Source organism: Aulonocara stuartgranti (genome assembly GCF_965226115.1).
Source record: "Aulonocara stuartgranti genome assembly, chromosome: 14".
Lineage (NCBI taxonomy): Eukaryota > Metazoa > Chordata > Actinopteri > Cichliformes > Cichlidae > Aulonocara > Aulonocara stuartgranti.
Window position 1 is genome coordinate 18,275,071 of NC_138950.1, and position 27,609 is coordinate 18,302,679.

The 27,609-nt window shown below is 39.7% G+C and overlaps 1 protein-coding gene across 6 annotated transcripts in view; it reads right to left on the minus strand.

Moving 5' to 3' along the window:
- The window catches only part of dock10 (dedicator of cytokinesis 10), a 65,729-nt gene that overhangs the window by 22,430 nt on the left and 15,690 nt on the right, over positions 1-27,609 (minus strand). For 4 of the 6 annotated variants that reach the window (XM_082502579.1, XM_082502583.1, XM_082502582.1 and 1 more), the window contains exons 1-11: positions 22,317-22,810; positions 10,577-10,696; positions 7,125-7,214; positions 6,291-6,373; positions 4,740-4,812; positions 4,296-4,439; positions 3,904-4,038; positions 1,855-2,041; positions 994-1,079; positions 396-479; positions 116-274 (exon numbers count right to left, since the gene is read on the minus strand). In XM_082502579.1, the coding sequence (XP_082358705.1) occupies positions 116-274; positions 396-479; positions 994-1,079; positions 1,855-2,041; positions 3,904-4,038; positions 4,296-4,439; positions 4,740-4,812; positions 6,291-6,373; positions 7,125-7,214; positions 10,577-10,696; positions 22,317-22,475 (1,320 nt within the window). In that variant the 5' untranslated portion in view covers positions 22,476-22,810. Of the gene's footprint in view, positions 1-115; positions 275-395; positions 480-993; positions 1,080-1,854; positions 2,042-3,903; positions 4,039-4,295; positions 4,440-4,739; positions 4,813-6,290; positions 6,374-7,124; positions 7,215-10,576; positions 10,697-15,686; positions 15,908-22,316; positions 22,811-27,609 lie in introns of those variants that run through there. The other 2 variants (XM_082502581.1, XM_082502580.1) reach the window with 2 other exon arrangements.

Genomic DNA, 27,609 nt, shown 5'->3' on the forward strand with positions numbered 1-27,609 from the left:
TTTAAATGCCTTTGGAAAAAAACACTAACGTATGTCGATATGTTTTATCCTGTTTAAAAGAAAACTGCTTATTAAACAGTAACACAATAAAGCAAAATGAGTGTCTTATGCTCACATTAGTGACCGGTCCCGTTTCACTCTCGTTGACGCAGCCTTGTAGCATGAGGTTGAAAGATCGGCAAGTTGCCATAAATCTCCTGCCAAGCTTCTCCTCAAAAGGACGCACTGGTGTGCTTTCAGTGGATGAATGTTCACTTCGTGGGCTTCTCAGAGCCTGTGGTTAGTGAAACACAATTTACTCGGAGGCCAGCTTCATTTTATTCAACTACAAAGTGCAGCAATGCATAAAGTAAAAAGTAGTCTACAGTGGTTATAATGTACTCATTTGTACTTACAGGAGTGTCTGGATCGAGCGAGAAAAGATTCAACCTCTCTTCTCTTCTGGCGGAACGAATTCCTTCATCTGTCTCCGAGATATACTGCGACAGGAAAGATGGCAGGAAGTCAGAAAGAGGCAGTCAGAGAGCAGTTCATTGCAAATAATAGCTACACTAATGTAATTTATGATATCTGTAAATAGAGTGCTTTTTTCCACTTTTGCTTTGATTTGAGTGTTTCTAGCATATTCTGGTCGCCTGAATTTATAGACTGCAGTTTTCTTGAAAACAGATACAATTACATTGTTTCTTTTCAGCCTGATAAAAATCACAACAAATTTTCTTCCTCATAAAACCAGCATGCTTGCACTGACAAGTTTGTTTTCTGCTCTTCTCCTAAAGTCTCAGTATGTTTTTCAGTGTATTATAATCACCAGGTGATGATCCATGCACATAGAATATGGAGCTGTTCATGAAAACACGCCACCACCGGTACTGAGACACTTGGATGTATACTGTGCACGCATGTACTGTTAAATATGATAATACTATGTGTTGGTAGTCGTAGCTGAGTTATAACACTGACTAAAACATGTGAGCCTTTGGTGTAGCTAACCTTTGCTAGCTCTGGATTGATGCCGTTCTCTGTGGTTTCTTCATTTTCCTGCAAACAGGAGTCACTTAACGACAGGTCAAACACATCTGCAGAGAAAACAAACACAATCAGGACACCTGAGAGCGACTTTTATTTATGACTGATGGCTGACATCATTTAGTGGTTAGGAAAGTTTATCTAAGCAGGGAATTTTATGTTACAGATCATATAACATTTTCTTAAATAGCAACTCACTGGTCTAAATACACACCAACCAGAGTCAGCAGGCATATACATCTCAGAATAAAATATGACTCAATTTGTGGTATTCATGGATAATAAGGCAGGCAGGCTTCTGGAGAAATATACCCTTCAAACTGCCTGAAGCAATTTCTCCTAAAAGCCAGGCTGAACAAAAGGGCTCATTAATGTTAGGTTAACACACACCCACAGCCTGATTTAGAGGCAGGCTAACAGACCACAGAGCCATGACGGCTCTGGGCATTACATCATACCTTCACTTTTCACTGGACCAATTTTTAATACCCTATCAGTGTTTTGTGTTACGTTACAGGCTGTGGATCCATGCTCTGCCTCTCACACAACTGGCACAGAAGGATTGTTAATCACCACATCTGATGCACTGAACCAAGGTGGAGTCACTTTTGGGTATCAGATTAATTTCCTGAAAGTGATGGACTCAGTAGAAATTCCCCATTAAGGTCATGGCAAGATGACGGACATTATTTAGTCAGACAGAGAGAAAAAGGTTACACTTTCTGCTGACATCGACTATAAAATTGTGCCCATAATTTATCCAGATGCTGGAATTATGCAAAAAAAAAAAAAAAGCTTAATTCTTTTACATGAACTCTTTCTCACCCTGCCGGTGTTCGTTGAGTTCCAAGCTCTTGCGGTCTTGAGCTGGTGCTTCAGGAGGACTGATCTGTAGGATACGGGTCAACGTGCTAATCCACTCCTCCATGTCCTGCTCGCTCTCTGCGGCCAGCACAAAGTACGTAACCTCGTTCATCTTCAGCTCAAAGGCATGTTTCCTTAGGCGGTTATTCTTTAGGGAAAGAATGAAAGGCAAGGAAAATCTGGTCAGGTTTAGTTCTCGGAAAATGCTATACGTTTTTGCATCTACACATGTAGTTTTTGAATGTAGGCCATTTTACTGTGTGTGACCATTCCTAGAGGCACATTTTTCAGTAGTGAGCAGAGGGTAATGTCAGTAGGGCTTTTCATTCTGCTTTATCCTAATAGGTTTTTTTTTTATTAATAGGTGTTCGAGCACAGGGCTTTTTAAATTAAAGCTTAGATCACACAACTATAATATAAGCAGTAACCTGCAGACTGAAAATTGATGGTCAAATGTAGAAGCCCTAAAACTCCATTTCTTGGACTAACTTGATGCTGGTTCCAAAAGCAAGTCAGTCCACAGAGAGATTAGTTAAAAATGTTAAAATACCCGGTTTTACAGCAGCTATAAACATGTTTACAGGCTATAAAAACTGTATTGTTTTTAATTCACCTTTTTCGATTGTTTTGAGGCCTGAAGCTGTGAAAGCTAAGGGCGTGATTGCTTAGGGCCCGCCATCATTTCATGTCATTTTTTAAACCTGGATTGCTTTGGCAACTGCACTAACAGCCACTGGATACATACATGAAAATATGAAATCGTTTGTAATCATAAACTGAGTTGAACCCACAATACAAGCGTTGCAGGTCCTGTCTGTAGATCATCTTTGGACTGCAGCATGCGTTTTGTTATTGCATGTCTGCACAGGTAACCTTGCTCTGGTGCTCGCAATTTATATACAACAAAGTTTGAAATATATAATTAATTATATATTAAAATAATTATTTCATCATTATGAAATGCACAAGTTCTTAAAAAATGTAGTAGCATTATTTGCTAGCATGTCCACATTATGACTTTTAAGTCTAAAAACATATTCATAGTTTTCATAACAGAAATCATTAAAATAGATTATTTAGGTGTTTCATCCCTTAGAATTAACACCTCCTGAAGTGTGAGGAAGTCTGGCTCTAAGCTTCTGTCCTCGATGGAGGAGATCAAGTATCTCGGGATCTCGTTGAACGAGCAGTGATGAAAGAGAGGAGCAGACTGACAGACGGATTAGTGTACCATCTGTAGTAATGTGGATGTTGTACAGGTCTGTCATGGTGAAGAGGGAGCTGAGCGAAAACTGACGATTTATCAATCCATATATTTTCCTACCCTCAAGTATATCCAGAAGCTTCAAGTAGTGACAAAAAACTGAGACTGTGGAGGCAAGCAACAGGAATAAGCTTTCTTCGAAGGCTGGCTGGGCTCAGCATTAGGAGCATGCTCATTCGGGAGGAGCTCAAAGTGAAACTGTTACTTTTCCTCCCGCCAAGTGGAAGGAGGCGGCTTGAGAATATGGCCAGAGTGCCTCCTGGGTGTTTCCTACATGAGGTGTTTCAGGCATGTCTAAATGGGAGGAGACCCTGGAGCAGACCTAAGAAACGCTGGATAGATTAGATCTCTCAGCTGGCAGGAACATCTCTGATTGCCACCAGAAAAGCTCAGTAGAAAGAGGTGTGGGCTCAGACTGCTGCCCCTTTGATCCAGACCACAGCAGGTACACAGTAGAAAATAGATCAATAGATCAATAAATATTTTAATACAATTTCTCTACATTTATACCTTCACCCATATTTGTTTCTGTTATTTTTACTGTTGTAGCAAAGGCAGTAATAGTGAGCAACCTGTGATCATGGCAGGTTGTGCCATGGTGCAGCTTTATGTCTGGAAATACCCCTAAATCAGTCTATAATCTAATAGAGAACATTTTAGAGTGCAGATGCTTTTTATCTATGTTCTTGCTGCCTTTTTTCTTTTGTGGTAAAGTGCATGTACATGTAGAATGCACTAAAGCCTACCTGTACCACACCCGTGCATGAGTCGAGGAAGATGCACCCTTTTGGTTCCTTTGAGATCTTTTCATCTTTGTAGAAATTCATGATGTAGGAGTTATCTGTTAACTGGGTGAGCTGGAAATACCTCCTCTTGAATGACTGTCAAGACAGAAATATGATTAAAATTCATTTCCTTAGCTGAAGTAAATGAATAAGAACTTTAACAATGGGATAATGTGGATATTTTCTCATCGTGTTGAAAAGTATGTCACCAATTAAAGTCCCAGTTTAATTTCTAACAGACTGTAACAGTTCAGAAAATAAAACCATTTTGGGTGGAAAAAAAAGTGAAAAAAGACAGACAGAAATAAAATGCACGTGGGCATGAAAATAGATAACATCCGACACTTCCTCACCCGAACAGTGATGCTATTGTTGACTGTGCTGTTAAAGTTCCCTTTATACAGCCAGCCCGAACGAAACACACCAATCCCTCCGCCTCCCCCACCACCACCTCCACCGCCCCCTCCTCCTTTGGATGACGACAAAGAGGTGGTATCCTGCAAAAACACAACAATGACTGTGATCAGTCAAAGATGCATTAACTGTCCATTCGTTCCTCTGATAGAATGGAGCAGATGATTGATACAGGAAAGGAGAATTTCTAGACTCCTTGAATCCATCCAGTTATGCTCATAACAGCTTCCCACTGACCTGTAAATATAACTAATCTTGCAAAGTCCATTTTAACAGCTTTTAGGCTGCAATAAACTAATTTAAACATGAGCCTTGGGATGTAACCAGTATGTAATGGATTCACTCTCAAAAGCATTTCAGAGAAGAAGATCATCATTGCTGACCTCATCCTTGTCCACATCTTCATAGTCAATCTCAAAAGAGTGGGATGGCAGCTTCTCTGCTTTGTACAGTTTCCTAAAAGGAAACAGGGAAAGGTCAGGAAGATGGACAAAAAATATGGCTCTCTGGCAATGAAATATACCAACGAAAAGGGGAAATGACTTCTGGAATTAATTTAATGCGCTGCACTTGAGTTGTGCAAATGACTATGGGTGGCTGACTCAGTTCCATCGTTTTCTGTCAGGAGGTAACAATGGGCCGTCCCCTTACTCAGTCCCGCTCCACTGATTTTAAAGGATGGCCCATCTTTGTGTGCGAGCCACAGGGCGAAATGCCTTTGTGCGTGCGCCGTGAGCTGCAGACAGCGAGGCTGCAATCCGTGCTCTTGGAACCGCCCTCTACTAAAAGTCACAGAGTCGTAAAAGCTGTCCGACAATTTCTCGTGATGGACTATGTTTAGAAAAATGCTGGTAATTGTGGGCTGCCCACCGGAACAGGAATGCTAATACTGGCCAGCACAAATGAAGATCGGTCCAGCGGTGACAACCGCACACATACAGTAGCTGTATAACTGTACTCTGGCTCTCAGCCTGTAGTTCACTTCAACTTCAATCTTCAATCTGTGTGTGTACCGTTAATGTTTGGTTAAGTTGTTCGCTCAGTAAACAAACAACATAATAGTTATGTTTGCCACTTGTAAAATGACAGGACAAATGAACTTTGTGGAATGTTCTTTTTGCAACACTGTACTTGTGTTTAAGACACGTCTTGTTTGGCAGCTCATCCTGGATGTCAGTTCAGAGGTCATGTGAACTGAGTGAAAGAATATACAGTGGCAACCCATGGGATAGCATAGGGACATTCCTGTGGCTGAGAGCAGTAACAGCAGGGCCGCTCTGGGTAAGTCTCACTGGAACTGACAAAACTCAGTTTGACAGACTGACAGCCTGATTTAAATAAATTACTAACTGCTTGAATGGATGTGGCCGGATGATTGACGTTCAAAATAGCGACAAAGGGAAGTCTGAAAGTTTGTATTTCTTAAAGCTGAACGCCCTCACTCTTCAACACGAACTTTCACTTCACTTAACACTGGCCACCTTCTTGTGCTTCCTAATGACCTAATGGCCAACTACGGGTAATAAATTGTGGTTATCGCCAGTGTTAGCAGCTACTTATGGGTCTGCGTGTTCATGAGGAAAAAACTCAGCACATCATTAGTCAAGTCAAGCAAACCTGAAGACACATTTCTACTTGATATTATTGTAAAGCAATGCACAGAAAAATCTAACTGTTCAAAAGTAAAATTTTGCTGTATGGAGATTTAATAAGAGAATTTTAACAACAAAGTAGAAGACGTACATCCATCAAAGACATTTAGCACTTTTTTATGCTACTAGTATGGCAATGTGATGCCTTCACACTTCAATAGTTTTACAATAACATCCATTTAATATAACAAAATGTTCCGTTTTCAAATGTTAAACATTTTCTGAACAGAGCTAAAACATGAGAATAAAACGCACAAACACTGTTTGTCCACAGTGTTTTACCTTGGCAGCAGCCGGTAGTCTCCGGCGTAGTCGTCATACTTGAAATGGACCACATTTAGATCAGAGTTGTAATACTTGCAGGCCTAGAGGAAAGGATGAAGATTAGGTTTAAATATTACATTTCCTAAATGATGGCCTTTCAGGGAAACACAGACCTGGAGCAGCTGAAATATTTACAGACAATGAAGAAAGCCGTACAGCGCTACATGTCATTAGATTTAAATAATAAATGGAACTAAATCAAGACTCTTTCCCCGGGGATCTTGAATATAAAGATATCTTTACATGTCTAGTTCAATCAGTTTGGCTGAACTGGTACTCTCCCAGGGAGTGTACGGTGCAGTGAAAGTCACAGACAGAGCCTGAGGTACTTTCACATCCTGCCTGCAAGTCGAACACCGTGTAACTTTTCTCCTTACTCCCCTTTTTAAAAAAGACCTTGAACATGTCACAAATTAACAAATTATAAATATAACAGACAACTTAAGCGATACAATTTTTAGCTGTATACACGCACACACACACAAAGAGTCAATTGCACATGCTAGTCTTCAGTGAGGTGTAAGTGTACTGTCTGGGGAGTTTCCGTCTTCAGAGACACTACTTCTCTACTGAGCGCTTGAGATCATGGCTAGAGGATCTGAAACAAGCACTGATATCTACACACACATCTGCTTTATTTTAAAGTCGTGGTGAAACCGCTCTGCTGATATCAGGATGGCCTACTTTAAGGTCAGTCTGAAATGAAAGACCTAACCACCATGAACCTGAAAGACATCACTTAAAACCACAGGGTCTATAACTGCGTCTGGTACACTTAGACGTACAACTTACCTGTCTGACCAGCAGACATTCAGCGTGGAGTTCTGCCCCCTCGGGAACAGTTGATTTGACAGTGCGTCTCTCCTGAGGCACTGTGGATACCTGAAAGAATAAAGGGTAGATAATGACAGGTGGTGGATGGGATACCTTACTTCAAAATGTATTTAAAATTACTGCATGATTTTAAACTATTCTATACAGTAAATCCCTCATGTAGAGAACATGACTAAGAAAAGCAGTCAGCTTCTATAGAAATGTGTAAGCAATGGGACGGCTTACTGATCACTGCTGCTGAACCTAACTTCCATGGGTAAACAGAGGTTACTGATATTAGAAAATTATTCATTCATCTTTCCACTGATTATTCAATTATGCTGTTCAGGTTGTGTGTGATTAAAAAAATCACTTAAATTTAATTTTATTGATATAGCGCCAAATCAGGACAACAGTCATCTCAAGGCGCTTTATATTGTAAGTTAAAGACCCTACAATAATACAGTGAAAGGCCCCAATGAGCAAGCACTTAGTGAGAGAAGGAAGGAAAAACTCTTTTTTAACAGGAAGAAACTTCTGGCAGAACTGGACTCGGAGTAGAGCAGCCAAATGCCGCAACCGGCTCAGGGTGAGGGAAGAGAGGCAAGACAAAAGAGGAATGCTGCTAAAATGAATCGGACTTATGTTGAATTCAATTGAATTCAAATCAAGCCAATTTCATTTTTATAGTGCCACCTTAAGGTGACTCCTGTTGTGACCTGTTGTGACCTTAAAGTGACTCCTGTTGTAAGGTAAACACAGTTTAATAAAACAGCAACGAGGGTTTAAAGTACTGTTGTCTCATCTCAGGCAGAGCAAAAAGAAGAACCATCCATCTCATATGATTCTCAGATTTAACACTTTTCAGATTTGCTCTGCCATGTTAGAAAGCACTCTATCACAAGTACTTGTATGGTGTGAATGGTGTGTATTCCTGTAGTGGGTAAACACTAATGCTGGTTCAATAGCGTCACAATACACTTACTCTTTTTGCCTCCAACATGCTGCCATTCAGCATATACGATGCTGTAGGTAAACACAACACAAGCATTTCCCACTATGAGCACATCAGCCTGCTGATGCTACCATTTAGCTTGAAGCACCACTGTGGAGCACAAGTATAGCCCCATGGTGGCAGACTCTCAGACCTATCAGGACTCCTTATAGCAATTTATAGCTTAGATAAGACTAAGCAAAAAGCTGGTCTGTTAATGTAGTAATGAAATTGTTTCTGGTCAGCTTTATTGCCATGAATATGAATAATTCAAGTCAAATCATCTAATATGCATTCCCTTTATCAGCCCTGCTTGGGCTTACAATTAATAATCTCACATGAGAATCAAACAGCTTCATTAATAAAAATGTACATTTTATGATCCATGAAAAACGTCAGCATTGAATGTTTTTGCATGAAAGGAGACGCACTTTGCCTTTGTCCAATCATCTAGCCATATGCTGAGTGGACTGCCTTTCTTTCGACACTGACAAATACTCACTGTCCACCCAGCCAGTTTCCCTCACAAGTACCGAAATGTACTATCGGCTGTATAGATAAAGAAAATCGAAGAAGACTCCTTTTTTCTTTAAGCCACAAAGATTTTAGAAGCACCAGAGTCATGCATTAAGAACTACAACTCTAGCGTCCACAAGGAAATGAATCCCTTTACCACAAGCGGCTAATTAGAGCATTTTAATGTGCAGTGGCTCTATCTGAAGCAACACATTAGCACATAAATGAAGGTACTAATGAACAAACAGCTAAAGGAAGCCAGAGAGAATAAATAACTTTTTATAATGAAAAGACAGCTACATGCCCTAATAGTGAGAGTAAATGTGTTGTGCTGAGATGGAAAGTGGAACATATTGCATTTTAAACATCAGTAAATTGTTATCAAATTAAAAGCTTTGACACTTTAGTATCGTTACTGTGCACAAATATAAAATGGTGCAAATGCCTGCTAGCTTCTGGGGTTGGTAATTGTATATATACATATATATGAATATATATATGTATATGTAAAATGAAAAGTGGTTTTCTAAGGTGCTGTAGATAAATGTATAGATAGATAGTAGGGGTGCAACGATACCCGTTCAATACAGTGCTTTCGGTTCGGTATGCATATGTATTGAACAATACAAAATTTTTCATTTATTTTATCAACTTTCCTTCTGACGATGCTGTCTGTGTTGAGAGCTCAGTGGATCCGCGTTCCACTACTCCACCTAGGCTGCACTGTCGAGCGCAGATCCACTGAGCGCAGCGCAAGCTAGCGAGACAGAAGTTAAGCTCGTTGCAACTGCCTCAATGCTACCCGAAATTGAACCTCCCCCACCCTCATTCAGATCTGGCGTTTGGAACTATTTTGGTTTTCATGTGAAGCATGACCCTGATGGTAAGCACGTCATGGACAAAAGTAAAACAGTATGTCGGATGTGCCACGCAATGCTCAATTACATTGGTGGGAACTAGTGCCTTAACGTGTTGACACCATTCAGTCCCACGCACGGGGCGATCAGCGGTAACAGAGATTAACGGAGATTGGCCACGTTATAGCGTTAATGTCATTTTAACGAGGTTAACGCTGACAGCACTAGTGGGAACACAACGAATATGACTGCATTTTTACACCGACATCATCCTAGTGCAAAGACAAGTGGAAGTAGACAAAAACAACAAGCACGCATGCTACAAACTTTACCCGAGTCATTTAAACAGCCGTTAGCACATGATTCTCCTTATGGGGACCTGATATGTTTAATATGCTGCTTAGAATATAGCCCAGAAGAAGCGTATAGTATAGCTTTTATTTTGGAAAGAGACATTTCTCTGTAATAAACTCTCTTTTCCAAAGATGAGTGATTTCTCCATCAGATAGATTAATTTTTTTATTACTTTGTTTCAGCAATATTAAATTTAAAAACTGTACTTTTGAGTTAAAATATATATTTATAATTTTAATAAATGACAAATTAAAAAGGCATGAACATTTTTTGGTATCAAAAAAATATCGAACCGTGACACCAAAGTATCGAACCGAACCGTGAATTTTGTGTATTGTTGCACGATCGATCGATCGATAGATCGATAGATCGATAGATCGATAGATAGATAGATAGATCTAAACCACTTCATCATTTTTATTTTATCACAATAACAGCTCACTGAAGTCCACAAAACTTCAGTTATGCATGACATATTATGATGCAATCATGCTGCATGGAAACTACATAGAAAGGAGGTAACATTGTCATTTTTTTCTCCCTTTTTTGGACATACCAGTAACTCAGTATTGATAACCTTGAATTATTATTATTTACTTAGTTATTTAGTAGAAATGCCTCTTGGCCTCAAAAACACAACACTAGACAGAGAAAACCATGGTTCATGGACATGTCTGCTTCAATCACATTTAACGGTGAATCATACTTACTGTGAAATCATTGTCAGGAAATAGGAGCAGGTCTCTGAGAGGGTCTTCTTTACACTCATCCCCCAGTTCAGAGATGACGGTCTCGTAGTCAAGAGGATCGATTACTTTAGGCTTCTCCTGCTGCAAATGGAAAAAGAGAAATGAGTAATATTTCCTTGTGGTTAAATGTCAGATATCAGTTAGATAAAATACCACAAAGCACACCAAGGTGGCTATGAGGGTGTTATTGTGTTATTGTAGCATTTGTGTGTATCTTATTTCACACGTGTGTATTTCAGTGTGTGTGCAGTGCATATTGAAATCCATGTATACGTGTTCAGATATGTGTGTATGTCTTCTGATCTGTGAGTGTGTACTGAGATCTGTGTGTGCATATTCAGGTGTGTGTGTGTAATCAGATTTGTGAAAGTATAAATAAATGTGTAAACGTGCATTGATATTAATGGCTGAAAAGTCTTAAGGTTTTGCTGGATGCACTGAAAATATAGACAAGTCACGAGCTTTTCGACAATCATTTTTGTATAACTGGAAAGAGCTATGAGCTCAGCTTATGGTAGAAAACTCTGACATCTATTGGCAGAAAGGAGCTCACTTAAAGAGCGAGCTTAAAAGACTCAGTGTGCAGGCATCACAACATTCACTATATTATAATATTATTAATATATGATATTTGCAACCTACTTGGAGCAACAACAAGAAATTAGCTTACAGTAATTCCCTCTAACTACAGTTACCAGACTTTTATACATATTCAGAGTCCAGAGACAGGCTGGGAAAAGTTTAGATGTACTTGATATAAGAATGGCCAAACTACATGTTTTGTTTGAACGTGAAATGCAGAATTACTGTGTAAATGCCAAAAGTAAACCGAAGTAGATAAGGAGGGGAGCCTATCTCAAACAGTCTTTTACCTCTGTCAGCAGTGACAGATGAATTAAGTCAAATTAATAGCAAACCAAGATAAAACTCCATTACAAGTAAGAAAGTGGCATTCAAAACCCTACTGAAGTATAACTATAAATACATTATCAGCAAAGGTTCAAAGTAAACTGTATCAGTACTTTAACTCAGAAGTACTACAGCAACCTGGTAGAGTTTTGACAAGTAGTAGAACTGAATATGAAGTAAAAATATAACCATGGTTATTATATATTGGCTTCATCTTTAATATTATGTTCCAAATCTCTTCTCTTTGGGGAAAAAGATGGCTGTCAGGAGGGCATTCCAGCTGCATCTGTCATAATTAACAGTAACTTCATCAGTCAGTACCATCAAGTCAAAGATTCAGATGGAAATAATATTTCACAGTACATTCGAAGCCTTGTACTGCTTGGTGTCACCTTAATATTTATACAGGAGCTTCACATACTAGATATTCATCCCTGGGATCAAAATTTGTCCTCCTCTTGTTGGGAGTAACTACAGCAGGTTGTCCACATGCTCTTCAGAGTCCACTAAAAATGCAATGCAAACCTGTGAGACCTGTCATATGTACTCAGGCATCACACTTAGTTCAACATTTAAAGGTGTTAGTCACACCAAACACAAAGAATGAGAAAGCGAGAAAAAGAAGACAGGAAGGATTCAAAGAAGGTAGTTAGAACGCAAGAAAGGGCCTGAGCCCGTGAACCTGAGCTCAGAGTTAATGAACTCTTGACTTACAGACAATAGGAATAGAAGGTCTGTCTCTTTTCAAAGATTAGGCTCTTTTGGTTAAAAAGATTAAAATAGGTTTCATGGCCAGGACATTTTGAATTTTTCATCCTCCACAATCATAACTGGTAAATGGACTGGTTCTTACATAGCACTTTTCTACTCTACCCGAGCACTCAAAGCACTTTTGACAACATGCCTCATTCAACCATTCACATCTATTCATGCAAGCGCTTTTTTTCCTATTAAAGCTTTATACACATTCACATTCTGATGAATGCATCGGAGAGCAACTTTGGGTTAGTATCTTGCCCAAGGATATTTGGCATGCAGACTGTGTATACTATTCTTTTGCTATTTAAGATTATTGTCACTCTGACGAACAAAGGTGTTACCAATCAGATGCTTTCTAGATGGTATTGCATGGTTGCTCAATAGCTGATGGTGCTTTTTTGCCTGCATAATCCCAAACCACGACCGACAAAACACTCACTGTTGTACCTCTCATCTCCTCTCTGACCTCCTCCTTACAAACTGCCGACAAGTTGAACCAAAAAATTCAATGGTGGATTCATCACTCAATCTGACCTTTTACCACTGATTTTGAGCCCAGTTCTTGTGTAATTCGGCATACCTCCGCCCTTTTCTCCATGTTTCCCTTCCTTAACTATAGCTTCTTGAAAGCCACCCTTCCACTAAGACCATTTCTGATGAGGCTTGGTGACAGTAAATAGATCAACTGAAGGCTCAGTTACATCTCTCAAGTCCATTGTCACGTCTTTTCTGGATTTTTTTTTTCCTCTATCTAAACAGAGGTGTTGAACTCCAGGCCTCGAGGGTCGGTGTCCTGCAGGTTTTAGATAACACCCTAGGTCAACACACCTGAATCAAATGATTAGTTCATTACCAGGCCTCTGGAGAACTTCAAGACATGTTGAGGAGGTCATTTAGCCATTTAAATCAGCTGTGATGGATCAAGGACATATTTAAAACCTGCAGGACACCGGCCCTCAAGGCCTGTAGTTCGACACCTGTGATCTAAAGGATGTGACTTTCAGATACTGTTCATCTAGTGCAAATAGTTTTTTAGGCCTGCACTTCTTTTGTTTTCCACTTGTCCAGTTTCCCCTAATTTTTTTAAGGACACACTGCACAACATGACGAGATATGTAAGGGCTTCGGCTTATAATTTTGGGAATCACCTTGTTGATGCAAAAATACTATTTTATACCTGTCAACATCTGTCATTTGTGGCATTTTTAAGAGATTCAACTAAAGAAAACAAATTAGGTGTTTTCGTGACAGGCTGCTAGTCATAAAGTGCCTAAAGACTATTTAAAATTTGCTAAGTTGTCTGTTATGTGTAGGTGCAACACTGGTTTTGCTCAAGACCACCTTAAAAAGTACAAGAAAGTCTGACTACTTGGAATCAAAATAAGAAATAAGGGCTCAAGACTTCTGCATTGCACTGTATATTTTTTCTGAACCAAAGAATCAACGTAAATTAAAGATAGTTTTAATGTTCTACTTCATACTTTAGCTGATGGGGTCACAAGAGGCAAAATTGAAGCAAGGTTGTGTCATTCATGAGCTACATGTTACACGGTATAAACTTTACTATCGCCAGAGTCAACAACAGAGACATAGAAACCTACAAAATACAGAACATACAGACGCAAACAGTCAGAGGGAAATCGTTATAACAAACACACACTTCGAGCAGCCTACAAAGAGAAAAATAGCTATGTACATGACATTTCCTGTGTTGTGCCATGACATCATTAGGATCTAAAAGCATTTTAGAGGAAGTAGTGTGTTGGTGAAGTGAGACGTTGACACACCCCACAGAACAATTCATAATAAATGTGAAGGCTAATTTTCAAGTACACTTGGATAAAAAAAAAGAGCAAAACCAACCACAACAACAAAAAAAACCCCCAGACTATTCAGAGAGATAAACTACGCCAGCAAATAAACGGCTGGAATTTTTTTGTAAACGAGAATTTAACAGATTATCACAGCGCCCCATACGAGACCATCTGCCTAACAGTCGACCACTGTCTAACTTTCTCTTTCTTTAAAGATATTTAGAACTATGTTGAAGCATGATGTAACTGCTCACTGAGTCACATTAATAACATTTACACATGTTTTATGATGGAGTAAATCGCTTCTGTCATTTAGAGAATAGTAACGGCGCAGCAACAGCAGCAAAGTGAGAGCAGGAGAGGCTGTGGTCAGAAAGTCAGAGGAAGTAATGATCTCTGGTTTGATTCACATGCATAATGCAGACTGAGGCTTTCAACCAGCACAGTTACAGCGCCTTCACAGCTAGAACAGGCTTCTTGGCAGACTATCAACATGAAGCACATGTAGAAGGCAAAAGTGTAACTCTACAAAAGGTGATCCCTTGACTTGTGACATTCATTTGTCTTGTTACTCCTTTAACTACACCACAGTTTATAGTTTTAATATTCATTCTTGCAGAGTAGTAAAGATCACGCTGCTTTGTATCCTTCCTGAACTAATGTTCTTTTGATTATCTAGATTTTCAGTTTCAGTTTCTTCTTGTTTCTCTATAGTCAAAGAACATTCTTAATAATAATTATAATGCAAAAATGCAAAGGTACAGCTGTTAGCTTCTCAAACATGAAAATTTCCTTTTCTTCCCTGCTCTTGGTAAGCCACAAACGGAATATGTTTGCCACTGAAAGTGTTAGTTGAAGAAGAATTTTGAGCCATTTGGGTCATTGAATTAAAAAATTCATTGGAAAAAACTCAAGTTTTGTAACATTTATGGGTGAACAAATTCAAAAAACATAAAACGGACTAACTAAAAATAGGAAAAAATAACCAGCTTAAGTTCTAATACCTGAAAACAACTCAGTAAACTGACCTTAATAACTGTTTTTAAAGAAAAATCCCTCAACAGCAGTTAATCAAAATGCAATTCAAGTAAATAAATGAAAAAGAAACACAACAGGTAGGCGGTAGATTAAGCTTGACATTTTCATATCTATTACTCCATTTTGACGCATGTGACATCAGAGCTAATGTTTCAGGGAAAAGACTCCCCCTCCCCCCCACCCCCTTCCCCCAATAACCGATCACATCTATCAGATACTGTAATGTACAGTTAGTTCATCGAATTCACGCGTCTTTAAATTCGACATGTTCTCTTCTCACTGCCTTTTCCTGTCAGAGCTTGGCTCAAGCAAACAAATGATCAAAAACACCATAAATATTGCAGAATTACAGGCACCTAATAAGAAAACACACAGGACAGTGATCTATAATCAACATTAAAATATTTAAATACTGCACTTAAGACCACAACTGATGCTACTGTAAGTTACTGAACAGAAATTATTGACATTTTGTAAGAGTCCTTATAAACAATGTGAGGCACTAAGGCACTAAGGCAAGAACACAGAGACAGAGCGAAACAAATACATACAATGCTCAGCCGGTTGAAATCCGATCGCACTCTTTTACTCTTTATTTTCTTCCTGAAGGTGATTTTGCTCCTGAAGCTCATTGCCAGCAGAATTACGTCCAAAGTTTACGCTACCGAACAAAAAACCCCAAAAAACTAGACTAAATGTGAACTGTACAAACACACATTGCGGGCATGTGCTCTGTTAGAAGTGGAAGTATCACCCAGTAGGTTTATGAGTTTGTGTCAGCACACGTGGATGTAGAGGAAGTAGATGTTTGATGTCCGACACACACACACAACCACATGCACGCACATGCACAGAGTCAGAAAATCCCCAGCAACTAAGATATCCATCAGCCGGGCTGAGCTGTTTTTAAACGTCACAATGAAACTTTCGATATTGTCGAAGACACCTCAGCAAAGATAAAGTAAAGGAATAGCTCAATGAAAACCACTGGGTTAACCTCCACGCTGGTAACTGTACAAACAGACGCAACTGGGGAACTTCTTTCTGTTTTTTGTAACAATTAAACAATATAATGCACTCACATATAATCAAAGTCAAACTCTCGCCATCTTATCTACTTCTGTCCGGTTTTATCAGTTATACAACAGCTGCTCACACAAAAACTTGCAGATAGGAAAAAAGCATGCAAGCCATTAACTTCCTGTTCTAAAGCTTGTCTGGATCCGTACATGAGACTGTCTGCAAACCAATACACACATACATATGTAAGGATATAGAAACATACTTAGGCAATCATTAAAAAAAAATCACACTGAAATGCATGACAGTTAATACATGAATGCACAGAAGCAATTCGTCTCCGTCTGCTCGTACACAGGCTAACGTCCACACCCACGCACACTGACTTCCCCAGTTCAAACCTCATAGCAGAACAGAGATCTTTAAAGAGGAAACAAATTTGATGATATACATAAACATATGTATCTGCTTAGGTGTTACACGGGATCTCACCGTTATGGTTTTGCAGGATTTTAACTGGATGCATGAAGGTGATTTGGGAAGTCCTCGAAGAGCAGACGACCATGAATAAAATAGATGTAGTGTTTATATTCACCACTGTTACAAATTCTGCATGTTTTAATATAGTAAATTAAAATTGGACGTGCTATTAGCGTTGCAAATTAAACACTATTGTGCGACAGTCTTGAGCCAACTCTCATTTCTTTGTTTTGTCTTGTCATTTTTAAAGTGGTCTTGAGCAAAGACTCTCCAGGCTTTCTGAAGGTTTTCACATTTTCACATTTTTTTCTTTGGACATTGTCTGCTTTTTTCATTCATTTTCAGTGAGTCACATTGAATCCAAATGTATTTATTTTTTGTTCAACTCATCTTCAGTATAGCACAGTGAGTGCCTGCAGCCATCTGTACAACTCAGCTGAGTCTATGTCATAGTTTGGGGCAGCATTTTAGACAGTGCTGTTGGGGATCTTGTTAAAATGTTTAAATATGAAGGCAGAAAAGCAACATCAGATTTTGATCCACAATGCATTACTATCTGGAAAGCGTCTGGCAACACCTTAACTTTTCAGCATGACAATGATTCCAAACAAAAAAGCCAATGCAATAAAATCCCTGGAAGGAAAACCACATGGTGGAAAACGATAAGTCATGGACTGGCCTCCCTAAAGCCCTCAAGCAGTGTGAATCAGTGTAGGATCAGCCAACATCCAAAGAAAAACTTTTGAGAAAGCTGAAGAAATATTCCTGAAGACTATTTTAATAAACTACACAAAAGCTTGCCTAGGAGAGTTTAGGCTGTGTTGTCTTATATGCTGCATTCCAGGTATGTTTGCACCTGCCTCCTGTCTTCCTAGCAGAATGTAATTGAATGAGGGCTTAAGACTTTTGCACATAACTGTCCTTTCTCAGGGATATCTCTGAAAACTTGGGCACAAGTTGTATTTCCCTGAAAGCTTTCATTTCACTTATAAAATGCAATTTCTCTTGCACAGTATGCATTATTAATTATCTAATTCAATTCCATTTTATTGATATAGCTCTAAATCACAACAACAGTTGCTCAAAGCAATTTATATTGTGAGGTAAAGACCCTGAAATAATAGAGAGAAACCCTAACAATCAAATGACCTCATTTAAGCAACTACCTGGCAACAGTGACAAGGCAAAACTTCCTTTTAACAGGAAGAAACCCCTGTCAGAATCACTCTCAGGGAGGGGCAGCCATCTGCCGTGACCAGTTGGGATTGGGAGGTAGCCAATTAGATATCTGGGTGTTGCCAATTGGTGAACTGTCTACACTATGGTGGCTTCAGGATCACATCTTGTTTGATGTGCTTTTTCTGACCTCATCAGGCAGTGACCTCCAGTTTGCAGCAGGGTGGTATGCAACTGAGTTTGCAGTAGCTGGGATGAGAGTCAGCGCCTCCATGTCTGAGACCATGGTCCTCAGCTGGAAGAGGGTGGAATGCTCACCCCATCTCATGGATGAGTTGTTGCCTCAAGTGGAAGAGTTTAAGTATCTTGGGCCGCTGTTCATGAGTGAGGGGAAATCAGAGCAGAGATTGTCATGGCATCTGCAGTGATGTGGACACTGCACCGGTCTGTTGTAGTAAGGAGAGAGCTAAGCATAAAATCTACCTTCATACCCTTACCTATGGCCACAAGATCTAGATAGTGACTAGGTGTGGGTAGCTGATTTTGCTTGATTAGCACGTATTAAGGTGAAGTGTAAAGACAGTTTCCCACATAATCAAGCTGGATGCCAGTCAGGTCACATACAAAAGTATGAAATGCAAAGGTCTCAAATGCAAAGACTTCTATTTTACTTTGAGCAAGTAATTTATTTTGCAGTCTTCAATGCAATTTATAAGATATCTTTAAAAAATTATCCAGTTGCATGTTTAATTTCATGGCTTTGATGTTTTGTATTCGAAACACAGATTACACTCTTAGTGCTGCACTCCTTCCAGTCGGCAATGCCGACACAACTAAAAAGCAGCAGTTTCATCCTCCCCTTCTTTCACTCTTTTCCTCTCCCTTGTTCTACCCCAGCTCCCTTCCTTCCTCTATAGCTTCCGCAGCTCATCAAATAGCAGAAAATGACTTTATTTTACACTCTGTTTCTCCCCAGCTTGCTTCTTTCTTCGTTCTCAACCTATTCAACATAGATTTGAACAACTTTCCGTAAGTCCCACACTCCCTCTGTTTCTTCTTTTCCTCTTGGCAGGAGTGAGGAAGAGTGGGTGCTGATGTTGGTAAACTACAGCTGTATGGAGGATGCAAATAGATCACTAGACTCGATTGCTTTCATCAAGCATATCCATGAACATAGACGTCTAATTTAGTTAAAAGAGAAAAGAAGAAAATAAATATAAGATGACATATTATTAAGCCAGATAGCTAAATAAAAAAAAGAAAAAGAAAAAAAAAGGAAGATGAATTAGGTTTCCCCACTTTGCACACCATGTACACAAGCTGGTCTGTGTCATTTGTAGATTGCTAGACAGATTCAAGAGGATGTTATCTTGTAAAGGGAGAGATGTGAGAAAGTGTGACAAAAACAGAGAGGGAGAGGGAGTTTAGAAGAAGATAAATAGTGTGAGAGACTGATAGGGATTAAGAGAAAGAGGGGGACAGAGACAGCTGCTGAGACAGCACAGAGGAACAGAACCCAGACATAAGCCATCTGCTTTACATCATTATAGCAATACATGGTCTGGTAAGAGACACGGTGGAACTGATGGGGACACTTCTAAGAGAAGACATTCATTTCACGAAAAACAACATTTCTACTTCTTTTGGGGCAAGTTGGCGTGTGGAGTTAGTGGTTCAATGAGCATCTTTCACACCTCCTGCAAAATGCAAATCAAATGTTTTAAAATCCTCTTTTTTTAAGCTTCTCCATTCAGCTGTGTGAGGACCATTTTGAAAACCACAAACAGCTCTTGTTTCACAGCAAATGGACCCATATTTTCCAATTTGTTTTGTTAATCCCTGACACATTATCGAAAGTCACTCAAAGAAACTAGAGACTTCAGTATGAAGAGGACTGACAGTGGCTATGGGGAAACTGCAGAATTTGCAGCCCGGTCTGACCACCACTTGTGTGGCAGCGGAGACAACGTGTCATACTTTGATGGTGAGGTGGAGGGATGGAGGTTGTTCTAGATATTTATGACATATTTATAACAAATTTATGACATCGGTTTCATGGTCACAAAGGAGTTTTTCCAAAAATGTTGAGAAATGGCTTAAGAGCCAGTCAAAAACTGAAAACAGCATTAAAAAATGGCAAACTTTTCATAACCCTTAGAGTCAGTTTTACATTGGTCCAGATCACATTTTCTACAATAAGTGAATGTGAATACTGATTGTGCAATGTAATCGCTTCAGAATAATGGCCCTACCACAGTGTACACCGGTGGCCTATAAACCTCAGTTTCACATTTGTCACAACCAAAACAGAATGAAGACTGAAGCAATTTGTTTGTTTTTATTTTTTATTGTTTTTAGGTGCATTGATGGATGCTTAAACAAGTAGATTTGTAAAATTATATGAAGTAATAAAGCTAACTGGCAGAAACCTGAAGCAGAACAAACATTTTCAAACATTGGCCATTTTCCAGAGACCTCAGTGACCCGGAAAGGGCTCAAAAGTGACAGTCGGTTGACTTATTTCTTTTTGATAAGTATGGGTGTCTATTGCCAATTGCTTTACAACCCCACACAACATTTAAAAACAAAATGTAAATGTAAAATGTAAATCAAAACAGAATGCATGATTTGTAAATCTCAGAAACCAATATTTTATTCACAGCAACTCGGTCTGAATTTGATGGAAGCAACAAATCTCAGTGGCAACTAAATGCTGGAAAAGTAAGTGGTACTAATAGGAGGGGACATTTTGAAACTTATCAAAATGATAAATGATAAGTATCTTATCATCTGCAGCACATAGTATCATCAACAGATTCAGAGAATCTGGAGAAATCTCTGTGCGCAAGGGACAAGAATGAAAATCAGTATTTGAGCCCCGTGATCTTCAGTGCATTAAAAACAGTGCCACCTGTAAAGAAAATCTCTGCATGGCCTCAGCAACACCTCCAGAAATCACTATCTGTACACACGGTTCACCATGCCACCCACAAATGTATTTTAAAGGAGCCATATATAGACATGATGCAGAAAAGCATCACGTCAACTGTAAGAAAGGCAAGGTTTTTTAATAGAAGAGTCCCAATTCTGCCTGCAGTACAAACCTTTCACTGATTAAAAACATTTGCACATTATTAAGGACTAGTGAGCAGCCAAACCAGACGAGAGAAGGAAGATATTCCTCTCCCAGATGTCCGGCAGCAGGTTTACAGACTGTTGTTAAAAGAAGAGGGGCCCTGTCCCAGCTTTTTGGAGATGTGTTGTGTTGAGATGTGAGATATGTTGCTGCCATCAAATTTTCTTAGATTAAATATTTGATATGATTTATATGTTCTATTGTGAATACAATATGGGTGTATGAGATTTGCAGACCACTGCAATCTGTTTTTATTTACATTTAGCACAGCATCCCAGCTTTTTTGGAAGTGGCATTGTATTTTTATTTAGGCTTCCAGCTGCACATTTTACAGCAAGATTTTGGCAAAGCTGCTGGCAATGATGAATGTCTCACTGTGACCTGGAAACACAACATGCTGGTGAAAAAGACTAGTTAATGCAGAGCGAGTGCACTAGTTTCAAGCACAACCTGGCCTGAATAGATCAGCTGATGCTCCTTTGCTCACAGGGATCTGCTGACTAAGATGATTTTGCAAAATAAACTATTGTGACTCTCGTTTACTACAGAGCCCAGAAAACAGGCACCAAAAGAGACGGGGTTTATGGAGTGGAGTGAAACGGGGGAAACGAAGAAACAGAAAGGGGGACTGTAAAGATCCCATTTCTGCCAAATGTCTAACATTTTTTCCACTGGGCTTACAGAAACTGGGATCACAATGGGAATTAAAAAAAATCTGGCCAAGACAAGCTGGTGCCGAGACCAAACAGATGGCTGACACGTAATGAAAACAGTCAGAAAGGAGAAACAAGTTATTTTTTTATTTCATTCATTCGGCAGTTCTCTTATCCAGTCATGGATTCTTTCATGCAGTCATTGATTCACTCAGTCAAACATCTCCCACCCAACATCTCAGTAATGGTTTTGTTTAAATAGCTATTTTTATCATCTCCTCTGTACACCATACGCAGAGAAAGCAGATTTTTTCCCACAGAAACTAGATTCCTTATGTCTGACCTTACCAACCCCCTCTCTAGTCTCCTCTTTCCATTTCCGTCCTTTAGGCTCTCAGCTGTGAGGGGAAACAGCCAGGCCCCAGTCATTGATCATATATCAAAAGCAGCAAGAGAGACAAAGGGTGTAAAAAACCAAGGCAATTAAAAAGAGGGAAAGTTTGGCAGGAGAAGTCCAAAAGTATGCAGAAGGTAATATTACAAAACAGAGAAACTTAAACAGGAATTTTACCTTAAGGTATTCATTAAATATGAAAATGTGTAAAAAATATTTACTGTAATGAAGCACACAATTACACAACAGGAACATGCTGAAGTTCCCACAAACTGCCCACACGTGCATGCATGGAAACTTGAGGTGCACTTGTGCTGGTTACCATTACAACGATGGTCAGAGATGGGGTGGTAGTGGTATAACCTTCTAAGGTGGGCGTGGCAGCATCCAGTGACAGCTGGTCCTGTCGTGAACACATGTGACCGCAGTCGGCCCCGCCCACTGATCGCAGGAGCAGTACCACACTGGCCGAGCAACCCATAATCCAAAGCTGGAGACTCCAAGTCCAGCCTGTCCTGATTCCGTCTGGCAGTGTGAGCGTCACCTGAACTGAGGCACAGCAGTTTGCCCTGAACAGCTCAGTTCAGCCCCTGGTCCAGCCAGTGCTGCTGCACTCGGTTCAAGCCCAATGCAGTAAGTAAAGCTCCATCCTAAACTCCCTGTGCCCGTCCCAGCTTTCCTCTCCAATTTCACTTCTCCCAGTCCTGCTTTGCCAGTTTTGTTTTCGCTGAACTGCTCTGCTCCGGTGTCCTGCTCCTAATGCTGCTGAGCTAACACACTGGCAGCTTTACATGTCTCTCCCTCTCTCTTTCCCTCTTCTAATAGACACACACACACCGACTGCAGCTGTGCATGGTTCAGCCCAGCCGAGCTCATTGAACAAATCAGAGTCAGCAATAGGAGTCAGCTGACCAGAACCAGCTGCAATACACACAGACTCCTGCACACACAAACCTACATCTTTTTTTCCTGATTTTCATTCTGCTGCTATGTCCTTCCCCATTTGTCTCCCAATTACACCAGTCCTTTTCAAGTCAGAGCTCTACTGGCTCAGTTTGTGTTATTGCGGTTTATGAGCTAAGCCACAGATATGCTATCCTACATTCTGGTTGATTAGGTAAAATAAACTGTTGCTTTTTTTAAAGAAAGAGCATAGTGATTGTGATGTGTAAGCATTTGTTTTCTACAGTACATCCTGCATAATGCTCCAAATTGGAGGCTGGCAGAGAGTGAGGCTCAGTGGAGAGAGTTGTGGAGTTGTGAGAGAGGCTATTGAATGAAAAGTGGATGGAAAGTGGGAAGTGGGTGGCTTTACGGGCAAAGTCTGCAGAGGGCTGCAGAGAACAGATGAGAACTTCCATTAACTTTAGCACATAGGTAGGTATTGGGACACCAAGCGAAGTATTCCGCATAAAAAAATCTATTAAATTACTTTTAGCTGTCTCTGAGTGCCAGTGACGATCACTTTTGCCATTTTTTTTCATGTCGCCAAAACATCTGGTCTTGCTTTATTGTTCATGTTCCACTTTCACAGTGTTTGGCTTAACTGAAAGAAACAAAAAATGTGTATTCACAGAACAAAATGGTTTTCATATGTTTTACAGCAATTTGAAATTCTTCTTATTATAAAATCTTCTTTGTTTTTCTTGCCAGTTGAACTTGCTGAACCAGAAGCAGACCAAAATATAGATTTTAGGAAACTATGCCTGTAACTATTGTCAGGCAAAGGTTGTTGAAGAGGAGTTTTGCAGCTTTTGTGTTTGGTTTACTGTCAGTTATTATCACTATAAAAGTTACATACATATTTTACTAAGGAAAAATGGAGCTGAGCTGGGTCAAAGTACTACTAGCTGAGAGGCTGAGATAGACAAGAATCAATCAAACAAAAAACAAAAAAAATAAGGAACAGCACTGTTTTAGCAGATAAGAAACACATCTACTGTGATATCGCCCAATCGTTTGCAAAATCTTATCTTTATGATCGTCGCCCTATTTAGTTTTAGAAGAACGACATCATGAGACTCGCTGGATCTTTCTGAGACACTGAGAAAACCGCATGCTCATAAGAAAGTGATATGTCAATCACCAAAAATACAACCTAAAGCATGACCTCCATCACTGTCTAGTTTATGGCGACTGGGACTACAAGTTACACAATTAATATTCATGCGTGAAATTAATTGTCATGCATAAAGTCTCCAGGATGTCACCTTCCGCCCACAGAAATTGGTAAGTGGCTGAGAAAATGGATGGATTGACAATTAACCATCCATTTTCTCTTAGACCCTGAACTAATGTTTGAGACCATTATCTCATTAGGAATGTGTTTACAGGGGTCAGTAAGCAAATGAACAGCAGGGTCGTTTTCTCATAGATTTCTATAAAACCAGACTTGTTTTTATAGACAGAAGAGTTGCCCTTGAATACACCTACAGTATTCACTTTTTAGACTATACAGTCAGCCTAAAGCACCTTCTATTCACTTCTAAATACAAAGCACTAAATAAATCATAATAGCAAATAGTTAGTGCTCATTAGGAGAGAAGGCAGATTTGAAAAAGTAATTTTCCATGATGGGCGGCACAGTGGATTAGTGGTTAGCAAAGTCTCCATGTTACACAGCTATCTTGCCTCAATGCAAGAAAGTTGCCGAGTTTGAATCCACGGTCTGCTGAGGCCCTTGCATGTTCTCCATCTTTCTGCGTGGGTTTTCTCTCTGTGCTTTGGCTTCCTCCCACAGTCCAAAAACAGGTATGGGGTTGCGTACATTAATTAGGCATTGTAATTCGATTTCCTGTCTTTCTTTATTAGCCCTGCAACAGAGTGGAGACCAGAGTATACTCTCTGAACAGGTTCTAGCCCTCCCTATGACCCTGAATTGGACAAATGGATGGATGGCTAGAATATTCCACTACAATATAACTAATCAGCTCAAAATGTTGCATATTTCAAGCACTGCAATAGGAAGAATAGCAACATGGGACATTATTTTACACATTCTATCTTTACTATATAATAATTGGGTGTGTGTATGTATAAGCCCATCAGGAGAATTATAACCAGGAGACACATAATCTACAGGTTCAGGCGTTTGCACACTCCTAGTTCCCTGCAGAGTGTAGGCGGTAACCATGGTGATGTTGTTAAGTCATGATTAAGGTCATTAATGACCGTGTCAGAGTGGCAGAAAAATCACACCCCCCACCCACATAAATGCTAATTATTATAATGCTTTACATAGCTAAATATAACACACAACGGACACCACAAAACACAAATTATTGCACGTATGCAATTGCAATTCCTCTCCCACACTGTGTACAAATATTAACATGCCCCACTCAGTAAGAGATGACAGTGCATATGACCAGTACAATGTACTATGTGGAGAGAAACATTAACCGCACCCACCACCGCCGCCTCTCTGCTTCCAAGTCCCCTGCCTCTCACTGAAGGATATTCAGAGGAACATGCCTTATAGCAGCGCAGCTATTACACACAGAACCACAGAGATGGGCTTTGTTTGTATGCCAAGCCTCCACAATGGTCCTGTCATGAAAATATGCCCACACAGCCATGCCCTCTAGTTGACAGAAAAGTCTCCGTGTTACACAGCTATCTTGATCTTGTACTCTCATTTACTCCTTCCACACACTTTCAAACTGTTTCCAAATATTACACTTCTGTAAGTACAGTTCTACTAAAAGGAGCAATTGCATGCCTACATTAACAAGTACTTCAGAACTATCCTCTAAAGAGTCTAGGTAGATGTTTTTGATATTTTTAAATAATGACATGTTATATTTAGTGAAATGTCTTTGGATAACAAGGTGATTAAAAATATCAAAATGTTTAAAAACATTTTTGTAATATTTATTTCCCACGATTTGACAAAACCTATGCTTTAAGAAGCATGTAACACTAGGAGAAATGAAGCGTGTTGGTTTGAGACTATGATGTCTTTTATTATTTAATCTTGCACATCTGAACAGAGTCATGCTTTATCGGTGTTTCACTTCACTTTCTGTCTTAAAGGAGAAGGAGAGATGATTTAACTTGGAAATTAAATGCTATTTTAGACGGCAGCTTTAGGAGAAATAACAGAAGTTATACAGACACTATTTGGAGCACACATAAGCTAATCAGTAGCCAGTAATTTTTGGGGATTTCCAAGTAAAAACTTTTAACCTTTTATAACAATTGTTATTGGAATATTCTGCCTTACTAACCTGCTCAATCAGAAATGGTGCCCGTCCATTTTTATCTTTGCGATATGTCTTTAAGTATGTCTGACTGTATGTGTGCTTACATATGCTTTTGTAGGCTTATATGTGACTGGGGTTATGTTTTGTGCAAGTTTGAACTTTTATAATAGATGACATCACTGGGGTGTGCAGGGCAGTGTGCTGCCATTTTTCTGTGGAGTTAATGTTTTCCAGCTGTAGAGCCTCAGTCTCTATAACCCCACTGCAGATTTGTTACTCTGCTAAACAACACTAGAAGTGACAAAGCAACAGTTTTGCAGGAGGTTTAATGACAGTGTGCATGCTGCAAACACACAGAGGTAAACTATTTTAGCAAAAGACAAACATAAGCCATTTTACAGACTTCAAATACCTCAGCCAACTAGGCCAAGTAGGAAACCACAGTCCATTAAAACTCCTGCACACTGCCTTGTAAGCAGTTAGCTCTGCTATAGTTAGGTTCCCTGTAGAGCTGGAGGCTGACTCATAGCAGCCGTGTTTGATGTGGTGCAGAACTCTAAAGAGTTTAGTTGGGAAAACACTAACCTGTTCCCATGGATACCACAACAGGAAGAATGCTGTCAATCAAAGGCACTTGGCTCTCAACAGACTATGCACTCATAGTGCAACTACAGCAACACAGGGTCAACCTCATTGTTGCTTAAACTACCCTCGTCGTCTCACACAGCAAGCACATGTGCAGGGTTTCACTTGTGACATTCAAAGACGTGAGTAGCTGAAGTAGGATAGAGTCAGGAGAGGAATTCTTAAGGCTCCAAGCCCCCAGATAAATACGATGGGATCACTTTCTTAGGAGTTTGTTAGGGGGATAATTTAAGGAGCCTTTTTTTCTGCACACATATGTTTCTGCAACATTTGTTCAGGTGACTTGTGGTAGTTCGTGAAAAGGAGCTTGCAGCAGAGAGGTGCTAAGGGGAGATAAAGCAAAGAAAATGTTTGCAGTTTCAGGTGTCGCTGTGTAGTACTTTTACTAACGCTAATCACATGATATCACTTGTGATAGTGCTTTTCATCCTGATGTTCTGTTCTCAGTAAAACCTCAGAGCTCGAGTGTGTCACCGCAGCACACCATCACAACACAAACAGGAAGACACACGAGATCTAAAGTGAGAAATTTTTTTTCAACTTTTTTCAACAGTGTTTTAGGCGCCTGCAGAAATGTACAGTTTATCCCCAGTTTGCAGCAGCTGTGGCCAAACAATACCTGAAAAGAATGCATTCTTAACAAAGCTGTAAGACCATCTCAATGATGTCGATTTCCTTTCCGCCACCTCGCCCTGTGCAATCTACAGGGTAAAGCGATTCATGTGATGAACATAGTGCCCTACTGCAAAACTGCAAAACTGCATC